The sequence below is a fragment of the Prosopis cineraria genome, unplaced genomic scaffold (assembly GCF_029017545.1).
Source record: "Prosopis cineraria cultivar Desert tree isolate PC_DT_omini unplaced genomic scaffold, ASM2901754v1 PC10, whole genome shotgun sequence".
In the NCBI taxonomy this organism is placed as follows: domain Eukaryota; kingdom Viridiplantae; phylum Streptophyta; class Magnoliopsida; order Fabales; family Fabaceae; genus Prosopis; species Prosopis cineraria.
Window position 1 is genome coordinate 3,371,810 of NW_026555341.1, and position 19,084 is coordinate 3,390,893.

Below are 19,084 nucleotides of genomic sequence, written 5' to 3' on the forward strand. Positions count from 1 at the left end.
TTTTATATAGTTAACTTTGTAAATGCTAATATTAATGCTAATTACAAAGTTTGTTTTAATTGTGAATTGTGAATGGTAATTACATGTTTATATATTTATACATTAATAGGTGGTTAACATTGATTGATAAAGTACATGTAACAGGAAATAGAAGGGTTATTTAAGTTATAAATTGACTTTAAGATAAAACTTAATTGACAATTATGTACTGATCTTTTGTGACATGTTAGTCCATTTTATATAGTCAACTTTGTAAATGCCAATATGAATGTTGATGATAAGTTTGTTTTGATTGTGAATGATAATTAAATGTTTACATGTTTATCACATTAACAAGTGGCCAATGATGATTTTATAAGTGGACAAAATACATGTAACAATTTATTAAGTGACTGAATTTAATGTTAAACTAAAATATAAAATACTCTATTGACAACGGCTATACACCACAAGGATAAAAGCTATTGACAAGCAAGTTACTAGCCAGTGACAAGTGTAAATTTATTAGATGCAATATTTTCATTAAATACTGAGTAAGTTATAAGATATTTTATTAATAACTTGACAATGGCCAGTGACTATACAGAAAGAGCTATCGACAAGCGAAGCACAAGCTAGTGACAAGTATGAATTTGTTACGTGTAATTTTTCTTTAAAAATGAATAAGTTATAAGATATTCTATTGACAATGACCATTGACTATAGGGTAAAGGCTATTAATAAGCGAGGCATTAGACAATAACAAGTTGAAAAAGTTACTAGTATACAAATTCTATTTTAGAGTAAAAAAATTAACTGATGTTTGATATTGATAACAAGACAATGTATTGATAATATAGCAACCGGTAACGACAACGTTTCAAACCATACTGAAAACTAGATTATATCAAAAGAGTCCACTCATATGCAAAACATACTCCATCTTTATATTCATCTTCCATGTATTTTCCCAACCCATTTCCAAAATATACTCCATTTTCACATTATGCTGCACATGCCATTGGTGAATTGGGAATCTTACCACATGAGAAGGAGAAACTCAAGCACGTAGAGATTGCCTAGTTTATCAGGTATGTTTTGGCTGAGATCAAGTCGTGGAAGCTTCTTACATTTAACAAATTTCATGTAGGATTGGTTCAATGAAAAAAATGGATGAAACATTTAAGGTCACTGAGATAGGCTTCCGATTTCTTTATTAACGTGAAGTAGTTGTTAGTAAAATGAAGCCTCTGGAACTCCTGGCACCTCCCGATCTCCGGAGAAATATATAGGACCACCGAACCTGTTGTGTTTCAGCTCGATTGCAGTAGCGGAGCTAACATGAAAGACGTGCACGTGAAATAATTTTCCCTTCAAAAATGACTACGAAGTAGTAAAACTGAAAGTTCCCTCCGTTCCACTTTTTGCAGTAATCTTTTTTGACTTTCATCTTCATGGCGTTGTCCTCCCCTCGGCCCTCAGTCAAAGTAAATCAAATGCATCGAATAATACTACCTCTTATTTTAAATAATTAATTTATAATGTATAAAAAAGAAAAATATTAATTAAGATAAAAAAAAACATGCATGTTGGTTTAATATGGGATAATGGGTAATTTAGATAATTAGAGTTTATTTAAGATACTAAGATTATCCATTAAGAATATTTATCCATCAGAATTAAAATTTATTATTTATTGTATTGTTATATTAAATATAAAAGTATTTAAGATTATATTTAGATTTAGGGTTTGGGATTTAAATTGAAATTATTATCATTTTATTATTTTTAAAGTTTTATAGATAAAGTTAAGTTTTTTATTTATATTTAAATTTAAATATTATTGAATAAAATTTTTTAAAAGTTTTTACTTTTTCTCTCCTTCTTTCTTTCTCCCTCCTTCTTTCTTTGTTCCCTCTCCCCTTCCTGTTTCACATCTCATGTGTTGTGTCTTTTTTTTTTTTTTTAATTGTCGCGTTTGATCATTTACATTAAAAACTACATCCATTAAAGAAATTTCAAGATGCGATTAATGGGAATAGTTTAAGGCAAACAATGTAAATGTAGAAGACAAAATAGACTGACGTTCGACATTTTATATCATCAATAAAACAATCCAACAACTTAACGATGAACCTGAACTTCATTTGTGCTTGTTAAGGTGCCGGCCGTAACTCAACTTAGACACCTTCTTCCTTCTTGATCCTTTTGATCTGTCTCTACCTCAGCTAATTTTTATAGTTAGGAATGAACGGAGCGTAGTCTTACTGTTGGCCTACTTGGGTCAAATGGATTTTAATTTGAAGCTGCACTGTGTTACACGTACATTAAGTTTTCTACATTCCAAAAGTCACCACCTTTATTCCTGTTTAATTACGATTTCCATTCTAGTTTGAGCCAACGTAATTCGTTCAACTGATAGAGCTTAGAAGACTTACATAAGGCGTAGAGCTTATGCACCTGTACTCTCCCTCTTTTAACGTACCGTTCTGGAATGGGCCGGTTTGAATATAATTTGTCTGTTTTTACCCTTTTAATCGTTTTTGAAATCAAAGACTCGTTGAAAAAGTAAAGAGGATTTGGTGTGGGAAATAGATAAAGGAAGTGACATGGAACCGAAAAGGAATGGCGCGACATCACATGGCATGAAGGATGTAGTTTCCCATGGGTGTGAATGAAAATGACGTACTAGCTCTCACTCAAAGAGGACCAAACAATGGTGGGGGCACATTCAGAAAGCGGTTAATTTAATATCGGTCCCAAGTCTAATCTCATATATGATTTATCCGCCTTTTGGGAGTTAAGGTTTTCTATTGTATGTCGGCCTACTTCTATGTTCACATTCTAGAAGTTATAATAAATAAGATAATTTAGAGGTGGCCAAGAAAAAAAAAATTGCCAGAGGTAAAAGCCAGGGCATCCTAAGAAGAAACCAAACACGGCCGGGCTAATCTATGGGGTGGGGTCCAGACGGGGTTGCTTGGCCCTTGTGCAACCCGGGACTGGACTCGAGAAGAATCCAATGATACAAATTGAGTTAGGTGAAGAAAGGGAAATTAAAATTAAAGTAGGAATATTTGTTACACTTGCTTCGCCCCGCCCCTCAAGACCAGGGCCATTATAAAAGCCAAAAACTTGCATCAAAATCAACTCATTACTTCCCTTACATTTCACATGATTATGACCCAAGCAATTTATGCTATGTGTGACTGTGTGTCTTGGCACACAAGCCGTTGTTTTTTCCCCCCATTTTTCGTTCAGAAAAATTCTCACGTGGCACTGAGAAACAGAAAACAGTGGCGAGCAATCCCAGTGCATGCAATGGAAGTCTGACAGTGTCCTTGTTCCCAAAAGGCCAAGCTCAGCGCCATGTTTTCTTCCCTGCATTCTCACAGATGCTCTGGCACCGAATCCAACAAGAAGTCTAGAGGCTTGCAAGCCCCAAATAATAATAATAATAAGCTCGGAATTTTCTATAAAATTTATATACACCATCGAATGCTTGGCCTTATTTATGCCCGCGCAAATGCCCTTTTTGAAGGCTGCCAGTTCCGGTTACCAAAAGGTCCACTCGTGAAAACAATGAACGGAGAACTTCACTGTAGCTCCTTTGATCAAAATTATATACGGTCAACGTCTTAGAATTTTGAAATATCCTTTTAGGGGTATCGCACTTAAGTTTTTGAAGAAAATAACACAAATAAACCCAATTCTTTGTATCAATTGTTTATTTTTTTATATAACACTTATTTATTTTCTATGAGTTATTTAAATATCTAATTTCACTTATTTAGATTCATAGCGGTGTTATGCTGGCAATGAAAGTTACAATTTTCTTACATCAATTATTCATCTCTTTCCATATTGGTTATTTTTATTTGAATTGATTGGAATTGTTTGTGTCATTTCTCTCAAAAATTTAATTTAAATTTAGTCTAAGTACAAGCTATAGAGACTAAATTGATGTTTCATAACTTTAGCCTGTCAATAAGTTTGGTTAAGGGAGTTGTGGTGAAAATTTTCCAACAATAAACTTGCATGCTTAAACAACCATCATCATCTAAAATATTGAACAAAATGGAATTACTTTTTGTGTTCCAAATTATAAGACTATTTGAGACAACGTCACGCATGTTAATAAAATATAACAATAATAATACCTTACAATTTTATTTTTTTAAAACAAAATTACAAACTTTAAAAAAATGTCTCTACACATCTAACCTTCACTCTTTCCATTTTTACATATAAGAGAAAATTATTGTATTACCTTTGTCATAAATTATAAGAAACTTTTTGAAAAAATTTATCATTCCAAAATATAAGATACTTTGACAAAAAAGAGGATTTCGTTGGTGATACTTTTTCAATATTATCCTTTCTATATATTCTCCCTCTTTAATATTCTTTCACAATTGGAATATTAAATGAATGGCATTTTTTGAAAGATTATATTTTTTTGAAAAAAATAAAGTTATAAAGTGTATTTAATGAGCTTTCCTAATACGTGTTATTTTATCTAAAAATATTTTATAATTAAGGACAGATGGAGTATTAAACAATTTAAGTAAGTCGATTAATTATAATAATTTTTTTTGAAAATAAAAATGTTGAATTAAAATACTATTGTATTTAATCAAAATAAGATTGTATTAATTGTTTCTTGTAAAAAATTATGAGTTTGTGAGCATTAATTAAGAAATTAATAAATACTTCCGGTCCCATTTATAAGTCCAATTTTAGAAGGTGTATTTGGTCTCATTTATAAGTCACGGTGCGTCTTTTTAGGTAATATTTGAGAGTATTTTCAAAATTACCCTTCATGAGAGAAAAAGTAACAGGATATTACTTTTTAAATTTGTTATATAGGGACATGTTTGAAATTTTACTTACTTTTATTCTTTGTACTTTTATTTTATTGGTATTGATGAGGTTGGTAGAAATGACTTATAAATAAGACCGGAGGGAGTACTTGTTGAAATATGCAATTTTGTTTATATAAAAAACAAAACAACAAGTATTAGTTTCTCTTATATATAAAAATAAAAAAAATGTTATAATGTTATTTCAATTCTCTCTTCACTTGAATGATAATATTAAAAAAATATTATTAATGAAATTCTATTTTTCTCAAATCATTTTATATTTTGAGATAACATAATTCCTCCAAAATTCACTAATAACTTGGAGTAGAGGAAGTATAATATAATAAATTAAAATTTTTAAAATAATAAAATAAATATAAATGTTTAATACTAAATAATAATATCAAATAATGAATTTGTAGCGTATGATATAAAAAATATAAAGGATTACTTTAATTCAACACAACAATGCTGAGTCAAAGTACGATCAAATAACTATATAAGATAAAAAAAATAATAATTCAGGGTGAGACCCCATATTTTATACCCAAACAACACGAGACACGTGAGCGAGGGCCCAACACCAAAGCTCCGAGCTGCAGCATCATTGCCCTTTTCCTACGTTTCATAGCGAAGATGGCTCTGGCTAATGCCTGTCGCTTTCGGCTTTCCCTCCTCCTCACTGTCTCAATTTGCCCCAAACTGTTTTCTGCCAAATATTCTAACGAAAACAGAGACATATTGCATTTTAGGCAAAAAAAAATCCTGCGCAAGACATTCCCTCTCCATTTCTTACTGTCAAACACATGCCGTCATATATAAATCGTCTCCAGCCATTTTCTCTTTCTCGTATCTCATGAAGGTACCGTGAAGTTTAAGGTTTTATTGATGGATTCGTATATTTCTCCTTCCTGCTTTACTTTAAAACTTTTTATATAAAACAAGGAAAATTAGGATTAATGACAGAAAATGTGCAGAGCCGCGGAAGAAAAAATGCAGAACATGGAAGATCGTTTGCAGATTTTTTCCCAAATATTTTTTTTCAATAGATCCTTAATCCCAATTTTCCATGTAAAACATCCAGTGTACTGTGTTTATTTCTTCCCGTTTTTCTACGTACCGATGATCTGGATGATTGATTTATTTTGAAGGGAATTACGACTAGGTTTCATATAAAGAAATTAATTATTATAAATTTTTTTAATAATTAAATTAAATTACATTGACAATATTTATTAATGAATTTTATAATAATTATTTTTTTTATATATAATTTTAATGTAATTGTCCCTATATTTTTTAGCTTATGAAGGTGTCACTGATAACTCGGGCCAGGGGGAAAAAAGGATGTTAGCGATACGATAAACTGACGTCTGGCACCTTTTGCAAAAACTTTACGAACATTTTTTTTTTTTAATTTCGTGAGTGCAGAGTTTCCTGAGAACAAAGGTCCATCGAAGTTGAGCATTGGATATCTTACTTGGGAGCAAATTAAGAATAAGACTTCAAAAGATGCTACACTAGATATTTTTGCCGGCTAAAGAAAATTATATATTCAAGTTTCTTTAATTATCCAGTGATTTGGATATATTATGGTTTAACCCGTGTACTATTCAAGAAACGTAACCACAGGTATGTGGCCTTTTTGTTTTTTTAAGGGAGGATTATTTTAGAAAAATCAGCCCATATTTTTTATATTTAATAAACTTAATTAATTTTCTAATCTGAATTAATTATCTAGTTGCAACGTTTAGAATCAGAGGAATATTAATTTACATGATAAATATATATGATCGATTTTCGCAGAACAAGATAAATGGGGTATAATATAAACCATCAATCAACGATAAGGTTTGTATATAAACATTTAATACACGTTACGCCCAGAAAAACCACAAACCCACGCTCTATAAAAATATCATATTTCTTTTTTTTCAAAATATAGGTTTGGCCAAAGAAAAAGAAAAATGGCAATCCGTGTTCTAGTCCTCAGATTGGGACGGATACTGCCGATATATATATATATATATATATACTAGTTATTTTGTCTTTCTGGATTTCGAGGCTTTTCTTGGTTACTAAAAGACAAAAAAGAAAAGAAAAAATAATACAAAAGGTAACAAAGGGGACTGATAAGCAGGAGGACAGTTGGACGCTGAAACTTGCGACGAGGAATCAGAGCAAAAAAAAGGCACAAAAAACAAAATACAAAAAGAAATAAAAGAGGAAGTGAGGGAGAGATTTTGTGAAAGTAAAGATAGAGCTATGGTTGGCAGGGGCAAGGCAGGAAAATGAGCGACAGGAAATGAGGCTATTTGTGTAGAGTAGAGAGCATCGCCAAAGGCTTGGGCATGAGAGTTATAGAAGAAGTGGAGAACAAGGAAAGTGACAGTGGTGCTGGTGCTGGTGTTGTTGCTGGCGGTTGTTGTGGTTTATGTTAACATCCCTGCAGAGTGCAGTTACCTCTTCTTTTCTGGACTTCCCGCCTACAAATTCCTCATAAGCCGCGCTTTCTTTTTCCCCTTTTATCTTGCAACAACCACCTCTCTCTGTCTCTGTCTCTCTCTTGCTGTTAAATCCACCTTCCTTCTCGCTTCTTCTTCTGCTCCTGTATTGATTCTTAACTCTAATCCTAACTTATCAGGCGCTTCAGTTAATTTCTCCTGATTCTTAATTTAGTGCTTCTATCAAGTTTCTAAATTCTAATACGTCCATTTCTCCTCATCTCTTTTCTCCTCCTTTTTTCCTTGGCCTTTAAAGTCTGACTGATGGAAACATCCGAGAATTGTTCTGTGAAGGTTGCTCTGCACATTCGTCCTCTCATTGCCGATGAACGCCATCAAGGCTGTAGAGAGTGTGTTAGCGTTATTCATGGAAAGCCCCAGGTATTCAGCTCTTCCCCATCTTCAAGAACTGGGATTCTTGGACCTTGAGCTGCTTCCTTTTGCGCCTTCTTGAATATGTATATTTTTCCTATAAATTTCTTGACAGCTAGATTTTACCTACATTTTCTCATCTCACGGTGGACTGATTAATGAATAACTTACTCGTTTTTTCACGGGATTGGCTATATCACTTAAGAGATTCGTTTTTGATTTAACGTCCCATTAGACGAGCTTTCCTAACAGTGTCTAATAAATTGAGGCCGAAGGCACAGAGGCCTGTTTGTTTTTTGTCCGAGTCTTCTTAACTTGTCCTTTGTAACTTGCAAGCAACTCTTCTGTGATTACTTAATTTTTATATTTTCTCTACACTCCATCCAAAGGATTAAACATCCAGTTTCAGAGCTCCAGCCTAAGTGTTTACCCAAAAAGGAAAAAAAAAAAAAATCCAGCTTGAGTGTTATCAGATTAAATATGCTTCACGATAAATATTTCTCCTTAACTCGGTGTTGGCGTTGCAACAAATCCTTTGAGTTGTAAGCTTAGGAATGACTGGGTGAATGATCAATTACCTCACCAAATATTTATATTTTTTAAAAGTTCTTCAGGTCCGCAAAACTAAGATATTTTTTCATCTGTTGTGTGGTCTTCTCCCACGTAGTGCCTCGTGTTCTACCTATAGCATTATTTTTAACTGAATTTCAAATTGAAGGATTTTGTTGAAAATTTTCAATGTTTATTAATCCCATAGCCTTCAGCACATTTTTGGGTTTTTAGACGATAAGGTTTTGGAAATTAGCTACAAGAGCACCCCGGTAAGACTAGACATCCCCTTACAAACAAAAACCGCTAGGATAAGCTAGTCTTGTTATAGAGTCATAGAAAGTCTTAGGAAAAAAGAAAATATGACGCTCTCTTGTTTTTATCTTTGTCATAGTAATATGGACTTAATCTTCAAAAACCTAAAGGCATATCGACACCATATTTGCTTTCATTGTATCCCAGCTAGAAATTAGAAAGGGTGTTCAAGATGTTATAGAAATGTGAGCTTAATAGTCTGCAGCATGCTTTTTATTGTCTTAGTTCTTGAGGACCTGATTACAGTTTAGCACTGACCCAGGTTCAAATAGGTTCACATTCCTTTACATTCGACCATGTTTATGGAAATGGTGGATCTCCTTCGTCTGCTATGTTTGAAGAATGCATTTTTCCTTTGGTTGATGGTTTGTTTCAAGGATACAATGCTACTGTTCTTGCTTATGGTCAGGTAATGTCAATCTTGCATGTCTTTTACTCGAAGTTGAATAAAATTGTGTTATTTATTAATCATTAATTTTTTTATGTATTTGCCACAGACGGGATCTGGGAAAACTTACACGATGGGAACTGGCTATAGTGACAATTGCCGGGCTGGAATAATTCCTCAAGTTATGGATGCCTTGTTCAGCAAGATTGAGACATTAAAGCATCAAACAGAATATCAGTTGCATGTCTCATTCATTGAGGTGCATCCATACACGCGCACGCGCACACACTAAATATTCAAGATATATTAATTTATTATTTAAGCTTCTGGCTTGCTATAACTAAAATTACCTTATGATCTACATACATAGAACATGAGCAGGTCGCTGTTTTTGATTCTAGGTGCTACATCAGAAATTGACATTCATTATAGGTGCTATATTAGAAATTGACGTTCATTATATTAGCATGGCTGGAACCAATGAGAAAATTTTCCAACTATTAACTCATCTATGGCAAAAGCTCTTTTCCATAAATTCTTATATTTGTGCAACTAATTTTTTTTGTATTTTTTATTCTGAAGATTCTGAAGGAGGAGGTGAGAGATTTGTTGGATACATCATCCATGGGAAAATCGGAAACCTCTAATGGTCATTCTGGAAAACTAACTGTTCCTGGGAGGTCATCAATACAGATTCGTGAAACATCAAATGGAGTGATAACACTGGCAGGTTCAACTGAAGTTTCTGTTAGTACTTTACAGGAAATGGCTGCTTGCTTGGAGCAGGGTTCATTGAGCAGGGCAACAGGAAGTACAAACATGAACAACCAGTCCAGGTAATTCATGAGCCCCCATCCTTTGTTGCCTGACTTCAAGGGCGCTCTGTCAGTTGTCACTGATTTAAATTGCTTTCTCTATGTGCTGATTTTGATTGAAGATGGAATTTTTTTGTTGTGTTATTATTACTCTTTATGTTTAAGTAGAGCCTGAAGTTTTATTTTCTTTTATCATTTCTATTGGATCATTGAATCAAGCAACAAATTTGAACTGTGGAAAGAGCTTGTTCAATGAATTACCGTAGATTGAATCTTAATATACAAGTGACTTGTGGTTTTGCTTCTGTTTGAAGCAGCCGGTCACATGCCATCTTCACAATTACATTGGAACAGATGCACAAACTCCATGCAGATTCTCCTGGCAGTGACACTTCAGATGAGGATATGGGTGAAGAATATCTTTGTGCAAAGCTCCATTTGGTGGATCTAGCTGGATCTGAACGAGCTAAAAGAACAGGATCTGATGGTCTTCGATTAAAAGAGGGTGGGTCATATACCCTGCAGACCTGTAAATTTCTTTCAGTATTTATGAGCCACAACATTTAATTACATTCAACAACGATTACATGGATGTCAGTGACATTACCTATATTTATTTGTTGTTAGGTATCCACATTAATAGAGGTCTTCTTGCACTTGGTAATGTCATTAGTGCATTGGGAGATGAAAAAAAGCGAAAAGAGGGTGTGCATGTCCCTTACCGGGATAGCAAACTCACTCGACTTTTGCAGGTTAGATGAACATCATGCTGTTTGAGGTTTTCCATATTAAAATATTTCCCCTAGAGTCTAACTTACCTGTATTAGCAATTAAGTGGCTGTGCTTTAAAAAATATCAAGTTATTGAATAAAGAACTCAAACACATTGTATAGCACTAAATAATAAAAATCAGGTCTTGATATAGGTGGTAACTAACTGACATGTAATGTGGGAAAAAGTCAATATTGGTGTTGGTAGGGATATTGGCTTTCATATTTAAGATGTGGACTGTAAATTCTATGCTGGTTTCATCATGTCACACTCCGTGTCTTCTAATCTAGAGCAACTGCTGGTCTTCTCGTTTTTTTCCTGGGCGCAGGATTCACTTGGTGGAAACAGCAAAACTGTCATGATAGGTAGTTCTGAAATCTGATTCTTGTGTACAAATTGTGGTGTTTAAAATGTTTATGTGCCCCTGCTGTACAATTCATGGAATGTTCCTTTGTTTAGCGCATTTTGTTTCAGTTGAGGCAGCATATTGCAGAAAATGTGCGCACAATAACTATAATTTTTTTTTTTTGGGATAAAAGCTTAATCACTATACCTGTATTGCCTCACAAATGGCACACTTTTTCCAGCTTGTATCAGTCCTGCTGACATCAATGCTGAGGAAAGTCTTAATACTCTTAAATATGCAAATCGTGCACGCAATATTCAGAACAAACCTGTTGTAAGTTTCTGTGGCCTTTTATTTTCAAGCACATTCTCTGCCTTTGGCCATGTGGAAACTTGATATGGTCAAATTTCCCGATTCTGATATTTTGCAATGAGATGCAGGTAAATAGAGATTTACTATCCAATGAGATGCAGCAACTTCGCCAGCAGTTAAAGTGCTTGCAGGCTGAACTTTGTGCTCGTGGTGGATCTCCTGCTGATGAAGTGCGGGTATATATCATTGCTGAAATTTTAGATAAATTGAGTTGGAACTTTTGGCATCTGGCTCAATGTTATTGTTGCACAGCTTCTCAAGGAAAGGGTTACTTGGCTTGAGGCAACAAATGAGGACCTTTGTCGGGAACTTCATGAGTATCGCAGCAGATGTGCAACTGAAACACGAGTACGTACATATGAAGTGCTCTGAATGCCTGCTTGTTTCCTTTTCTTCTTTTGATAATGGATCAATTCAAATTACAATACTTGAATAATTTTGCATGTCACCATTGAATATTTATGGTTATGGTTAAACCCATGTTATTTTCACTTTAAGCGTATAATAACTAATGAATTGGTTTTTGTATTCCCTTTTCTTTTCTCAGGATGAGGATATTTGTCCTGTGATTGATGGACTTGAGAGTGGCCTTCAGAGCCTATATTCATCTGACCACCAAATGGCTGAAAGCATGTCAGGTGGATATTAATTTATTTGTGCTTTTTAATAATAAAAAAATAAGGGTGTTGATGGTTATACTATATAAAAGAGGAAAAAAAGGGGACAGGTGGTGCAGAAGAGGAACCAGATGATTTGTTTCCTCCATATCTTTGGAAGAATATACGGGTTTTAGTTCTTTTCTTTCACTAGATTCTTTGTGAAAGGTGCATTTATATCAAATCAATATATTTAACCATAGATTTTGAGCCCAAGGTTTGGAAAGGCAGCCGCATTGAAATACTTGGTGGTAGAACTTGCTGCCTAGAAGGGTCCTACCCCACTTGATCTGGATTAGTTTGGGCCTTGATAAATTCATGTGGTTGAATAATGTTGCAGTCTGTTGGTTTTGTTTTGTTGCATGGCTGTTATAATGCTGTTCCAGTCTTCAATGTTGGGCGATTGTGTCTTCTTTTGCAGGGGAAAATTCTACAGAATCTGATGAAGCAACAAAAGAGTTGGAGCATACACTGTTGCAAAATACTATGGATAAAGAGATGATGGAGTTAAACAAGCGCTTGGAGCAGAAAGAGGTTTCATCTATCAGACTTTTACTTATGCATCTAATCTGATTAGTGATCATGAATGCCCCAAGACTTAATTGATGATGCATCTGATTATGAGTTCCAACATTTTGGAGTTTGTGGGTTACCAATTCATTTAAACCACTTAAATTGTTTGGTGCAAGCCAAATAACAGGTTTTCTTTTATTTCTTTCTGATGTGCTTATGCAAACGGACGTTGGAGTTGAAGGGTGGACAAAGTGCAGGCCATCCTCAGCTCTGCTGAAATTTAATTTAATCATTAAGAATGGTTTATAGAAGGATTGAATTTTATGTTACATAGTTGTGGCACCTCTAATATTTTTCCAAGGAGCCTATCACCACAAAAGATTTGGCTGTTTTGTGCAAGTGCTCTCAACAGATTTAGTTTATGCAGCAAAACATCGCTTCCAATGGCACAAATGTGGACCTGTGGTGTAAAACATTTATCATTGCTAATTTAATATGCTTTTCAGTGTGTTCGTGTTTTGCTCTCTAAAAAGGTTCTGTGAAGAATAGATCAAGCACTAGCAAGGTCATATCCTTTGAAAAATACAATTGTAGAAGGGAAAAAAAAATTAAGTGATACTGAAGTGATTTAGTTGGTTATTCGAATCAATGCTAATGTACTTTTCTCTATCTGAATTACTTGATTCCCTTGTGATATGAATCGCGCATGTGCACTAAGGTTACAACACTACCCAATATTATTTCTGCTAATGCATTCTGAACTTTTGGTGACTTCTGTTGACAGACACCATTGACTTCTTTTCTGTACAGTTTTCTGATATGATTCAAATAATGAGTAGGAATTGTAACTCCAACTGAACATCTAAATCCATCCTTTTTATATTTTGCAGTCTGAGATGAAACTCTTTGGAGGAGTTGACGTGGAAACACTCACACAGCACTTTGGAAGAAAAATTATGGAACTTGAGGAAGAGAAGAGAAGAGTGCAGGTTTTTCTGGAGATACTTTAATTTAAAATATCTTTTGAACCTGACATAAAGTTTATGTTTCCATACTTCCGCTAGTTACCGATTTTGGTTTGGAAATGGGCAGAAAGAAAGGGACCATTTGTTAGCTGAGGTAGAAAATCGTTCTGCTAATTCAGATGGACAAACACATAAAAATCAAGATGTTCGTGCCCAAAAATTGAAGTCATTGGAAGCACAAGTGATGATTTTACTTGATGTCAATCTGAAGTCACAAGTTACTGTTCTTGGTCAATATATTGAGTTTATAAATATTGAACTGCAGATTTTAGATCTTAAGAAGAAACAAGAAAACCAGGTTCGGCTTTTAAAGCAAAAGGAGAAAAGTGAAGAAGCTGCAAAAAGGCTGCAAGCTGAAATACAATATATTAAGGCTCAAAAGGTTACTCTCCTTTCTTTTGTTGTTTTCCTGCCCACTTAACTAACTATAGTTCTTATTTTGGATCTTGTTCACATTCTTTTACAATGCAGGTTCAGTTGCAGCATAAAATGAAGCAAGAGGCTGAGCAATTTCGACAGTGGAAGGCCTCTCGTGAGAAGGAGTTACTCCAGGTTGTTTGTTTTCTCATATAATTATGTTATGCTTGAATTTTCATATATTCTACTTTGAAATTTTACGTTGCCAATGGTGATTGACTAACAACTTCATGCTATTGGTTCGACATTGATATGTCAATGCATATGCCTTTCAAAGGCCTTGTGGTGAGGCCCATTTTTTTTTTTCCAACGCTCTCTTCGCATTAATTCATGGAATCTAGGGCTGCATATTTTTTTTAAAAGCCCTAGGCATTTATTTGAAACTATGAGTAACAACATACGGTCATTGAAGCAATAGCTTGAGTTTAATAATGCTACCATAGTAATTAAAATTTTGGGTTAATGGTTGCTTTTCTCATACAACTAAGGTATTAAAAACTAGACTGGCTCATTGAAAAGCATTGATTCACGATTTAGTGGTTAGACCATCATTGAATTGGTCATAATTAAATTAATATCTTAGTTTTAAATATATACATCATGTTAATTAAATTAATATCTTAGTTTTAAATATATACATCATGTTAACAACTATTTTAATTACAAGAAACAATGTCATTAAAAAAAAGTAAAGATAAGAAGTAAAAAATAAAATTTAAATTTTTTTTTATCAATAGTTTATATTTACAAAACAAAAGTGAAATAATTATGACATGTAATATATTTATAATGCATGTACTTATTTTAAAACTTTCCAGTTTATGTTATATATATTTCTTGGCCCTTTGCTTATTAGTCTTCCTTTTTCAATGCGTATCTGGACCTGATTGACAATTGGTTCACCGGTTTTTTGGTCCAACCAACTGGTTTAGTCCATTCCTTTTTTTTTTTTTAATGAAATGGTCGGTCCATTTCTTAATACCATGTGAACAACTGTAATTTAAAATCTTGGTTTTGCAGCTGAAAAAAGAGGGTAGGAGGAGTGAATATGAAAGACATAAACTTGAGGCTCTAAACCACCGCCAAAAAATGGTAAGTTGAAAATATGATATTTTGCTGTTTATGGTGTCTGCCTCTACCATTTTTTGTCTTCCTTGACATTCCTTGATTACTTAAAGAGTATACAATATAAATTAGATGTTAGCTTCCACATTGTTTCTTTTATAATTTCCAGAAGGATTTCTCTTGCATAATAACCACACATCAGGATACACCTCTTTTTCTGCTTTCATGAGCAACAAATTTATGTTAAGGGGTAAAGGGGGCTAAAATGTATGACTTAGGCAACTGTGCAACTATTCAGAAAAAAGAGGAAAAAAGGACTACTCTGAACATGATGGTATGGATTATAAACTGAAGATTGAAGATTCTCTCCTTATTGTATTCCAAAAAAAGAAATTGAGATTCTGAATAGATGAGTTTAGATGGGGCCATGAGAATGATTGCATGAAAACGCTGCCTGCTGTTAGCTTGTCACTCATTCATTAGTCTTTACTTGCAGGTTCTTCAGAGGAAGACAGAGGAAGCAGCAATGGCTACAAAAAGACTAAAAGAATTGTTGGAAGCCCGCAAATCCTCTCCACGCGACAATTTAGGTAGCATTGTTTACTATTATTTTGCTCACCTAGATATTCTATTTACTAATTATTTGCTCTATATTTCAGTTAATTCAAATGGACATCTACTGCCTGGGCAGGTAATTATCAGAAATTTGCTTATATATAACTAATCAATTTGTATGCATAATGACCCAACAATTGATGTCCCAGCTTATAAATTCCACACAACTAACAAAAAAACTTGTTGTTTTATGTCAAATTAGCAACCTTTGGAACCACACAACTTTAGTCATGTTATCCTCATGCTTCCTTTTGTTTTAAACTACAATGTTTGATCTAAAAATAAATTCGCATTGACCAGTTATGACCTGGTTTTTTATGTAGATGAATGAAAAAACTTTCCAGAGGTGGCTTGATCATGAGCTTGAGGTCATGGTTAATGTGCATGAAGTTCGTGCTGAATATGATAAGCAAAATCATGTGTATGTGTTTAATCCTTATTTCATTCTCCAATTCTCCTTTTCTGGGGTGCAAGCTATTACATTCACGGATGTATTCTTTCTCATTAATGATTGAAAAATGATATTTTAGACAATCTGCACTGGAAGAAGAGCTGGCTTTACTGAAACAAGTAGATCAGTTTCCAGATGGACTAAGTACCCCTAAAGGAAAGAACAGATATTCCAGGTACATGTGTCAAATCTGTTCAGCAGATGTTTTTCCATGCCTGTGTCTATGTGGATGTCTTTCTGTTGGTAATTTTGAGCAATTCAACAAGTCTTTAACTTGCCCTTTTTCCTTGAAAACCCCCCCTGTTAGACTCTTATCCATGTCACCAGATGTAAGAATGGCGAGAATAGCTTCTCTTGAGAACATGCTTGGCATGTCTTCGGTTGCTTTAAATAGCATGGCTTCACAACTTAGTGATGCAGAAGAAAGGGAACGGACATTAAACAATCGTGGACGTTGGAACCAATGTCGGTCAATCAGAGATGCAAAGAACATGCTTCAGTATTTGTTTAATGCAGCAGTGGAATCCAGGTGCTCATACATCTTATGATGATCTGAACAAGTTTCTCCGGTGCTTCATTCATGCTGGTTGAGCAAATAACCCAATCAAATAGTAAATCTTTGCCCAGCCTTTAAGGAAAATCTTTGCAGTCCATGAGATACGTGTGTTGAATGAATTGGTCATGGACTTGCCTGCCACATAGGGGTTTCGAAACTAAAATATTCTCTTGCTTTTGAAATGCCAATTGTGTTTAATTGTAGAGACTCAGTTGTTTCCTATTCCAAGTAATAGTAGTGCTTTTAATCCTTCACAGGTGCCAATTGTGGGAAAAGAATACGGAACTTAAGGACATGAAGGAGCAACTGAATGAGCTTGTAATGCTACTACAGCAAAGTGAAATACAGCGAAAAGAACTTGTGAAGGAGCAAAAAACGAGGGAACAAACTGTTGCCATTGCATTGAGCACATCTGCATCGGTGAGAATTTCATTGGGTCCTTATTGGATGCTCTAGACCAAAATTAATTTTTTTAATTTATTTTTTAAAAGTGAAATTTATAAAATTGTCTTTATTTTAGGTTCTGCATATGCTAAATACAAAGTTATTTAAAATAAAAAAAAATAAATTAAATCGAGAGTGTCTAAAATCAACTGGAACGGTCCAGATTGATGATGAGCACACCATGCTCATCAAGACCTGGAATGTGCTTCTGAATGTTATTCCATGAGCAGTTAGCATGAGTTTGTGCAGCAAAAAGGTTTACACAACCGTTACCAGAGCTGGAGGTTCAGAAACTAGCATTTATAGTTTAAGACAAACTTCTATTTGGCCGAAACATATTTGGATAATGAAATATATTGTTGAAACTGCTGTTTGGAACTTCACGTCCTTTATTTGTTTTGATATCCAGAAGACCAAATCATTTTTGTCCACCATTTAGATTCTAAACTGGGATTCGAAATATTTTCTTGATCACGTATGAAACTTTTTCAATTTATTCCATCCATTTACATCATGTTGAGTTTCTGACTGGAACCAACAGGCAAATTCGCGATCATTGAAACACTTCGCTGATGAAATGAGTGGTCCATTGTCTCCCATGTCACTTCCTGCACCAAAGCAACTCAAATTCACCTCTGGAATTGTTAATGGGTCAGTCAGGGAGTCAGCTACATTTCTAGATGAAACTCGAAAGGTAATATCCCCCTTCATCCTCTCTCTCTCTCTCTCTCTCTTTTCATGACTATCGTATTTGTTTTTCCGGTTAAGTAGTAATGGTTTTATATTCAGATGATACCCATCGGACAGTTATCAACAAAGAAGCTAGCAGCTGTAGGACAAGCTGGAAAACTATGGAGGTGGAAGAGAAGTCATCATCAATGGTTGCTGCAGTTCAAATGGAAATGGCAGAAACCTTGGAAACTCTCAGAATGGATCAAGCACAGTGATGAGACAATCATGCGTTCAAGGCCTCGAGCACTTGCTTCAATTGATGTGATGTCTTAGAACAAGAAAAAAAATTCTCTGGACGTTATCACCATATTGACTGCCATGTATTAAAACACATGGTTTGGCAAGAGTCCAGTTAGTAGCAGGTAATCTTTACATCATTGATTTGTTGTTTATTATGACAGCATATTATGTTTTTGACCACAAAATACTTGATGAAATAGAGTTAAGAAAGCCCAGCTCTGCTAAACAAGTTGTATTGGGCGGGGGGTTTTTAAATCAAAAGAAAGTAATGCGATAAACCCCTCAATACAAAATAATCTGACCAAATTAGATACCGTAACTAGTAGAAATCGAACAGCCTTAATTTTCCATTGAGTTGCATTTTATTTGTGGTCAAAACACACATCGCTATCCTATGATGTTTCTCTATAAGATGTCTTGAACTGAGATGAGAATCCTTCAGAAGATCGATGATGAATCTAAAGCATGCAGTTCTTTAGTGGCTGCTCCCTTTCACTGAAATTAAGACTGGTAAGTTTGCATGGGATTGGTTCTTACAATTTGCTTTCCGTTTGCAGGCATGGGGCATATTGGGAATGGGTTTTCTTGTCTTCCTCTTTGTCTCAAGTCCTTTTCCCAAGACGTGGTTGGCTTGTTGGAGAAAATCCTGCCAGGGATTAATGTGCATGTTGTAATCACACATGAAGGCATTGGTGGCATCGGACAAAGCCTTAGGAGGAAAGTAATACTTTGAGAAGGTTGACACTTGAAAGTTGAAAGAATGGTGCACCACGCTGCATGTACGGAGGAAGCTACGATTGATGATGATGCAGCTCCTCTTTGGATCTCCTGCTGTTCGATTGTTGTGCTGTGGTCCAAGCATGCAAGAAAAACATGTTCCCCTTCAGGGGACCGTAGGTATTTGGATGTGTTGTGTACATATGTAACAGTTCTCCAAATTGCTCCAAACTAGATTGTGTATTTTGCAGTGATCTTCATCGTGTCAATGATTTAATGGCCAACTGTGCAGTTATTCTCCTTATCATAATACGTGCATTGAAGCATGCGGCCCAAGTCCTAATGCATTGACTGCTTGCTATCTACCATAATACTTG

The 19,084-nt window shown here is 34.6% G+C and overlaps 1 protein-coding gene across 10 annotated transcripts; it reads left to right on the forward strand.

Annotated features, from left to right (window-relative positions):
• The first annotated feature begins 7,038 nt into the window (after positions 1-7,038).
• On the forward strand, positions 7,039-19,011 carry LOC129322836 (kinesin-like protein KIN-4A). Of its 10 annotated transcripts, XM_054969261.1 has the most exons (27): positions 7,068-7,729; positions 8,847-8,993; positions 9,082-9,231; positions 9,555-9,808; positions 10,102-10,292; positions 10,415-10,539; positions 10,887-10,923; positions 11,018-11,056; positions 11,146-11,237; positions 11,345-11,452; positions 11,529-11,624; positions 11,824-11,914; positions 12,354-12,466; positions 13,336-13,434; positions 13,538-13,651; positions 13,736-13,852; positions 13,942-14,022; positions 14,908-14,979; positions 15,449-15,542; positions 15,612-15,643; positions 15,891-15,988; positions 16,098-16,193; positions 16,326-16,547; positions 16,832-16,994; positions 17,560-17,712; positions 17,808-18,112; positions 18,548-19,011. In XM_054969261.1, exons 1-26 carry the CDS (start codon positions 7,613-7,615, stop codon positions 18,021-18,023), a joined length of 3,117 nt encoding a protein of 1,038 aa, XP_054825236.1. In that variant the 5' UTR covers positions 7,068-7,612; the 3' UTR covers positions 18,024-18,112; positions 18,548-19,011. The 10 variants fall into 10 exon arrangements, with proteins under 10 accessions (XP_054825240.1, XP_054825239.1, XP_054825231.1 ...); XM_054969264.1 differs by lacking the exon at positions 16,326-16,547 and having other exon boundaries at positions 7,062-7,729; XM_054969256.1 differs by having other exon boundaries at positions 7,065-7,729; positions 16,098-16,547.
• Positions 19,012-19,084: the final 73 nt, after the last annotated feature.

What these genes read in the sequence shown, in the direction of transcription:
- LOC129322836 (XM_054969256.1), top strand. Translation starts at nt 7,613, where the DNA reads ATGGAAACATCCGAGAATTGTTCTGTGAAGGTTGCTCTGCACATTCGT. An exon ending in AAGAGAAGAGAAGAGTGCAG is followed by an intron (nt 13,435 to 13,537) that starts GTTTTTCTGGAG and finishes GGAAATGGGCAG; the next exon opens with AAAGAAAGGGACCATTTGTT. An exon ending in GACATCTACTGCCTGGGCAG is followed by an intron (nt 15,644 to 15,890) that starts GTAATTATCAGA and finishes TTTTTTATGTAG; the next exon opens with ATGAATGAAAAAACTTTCCA.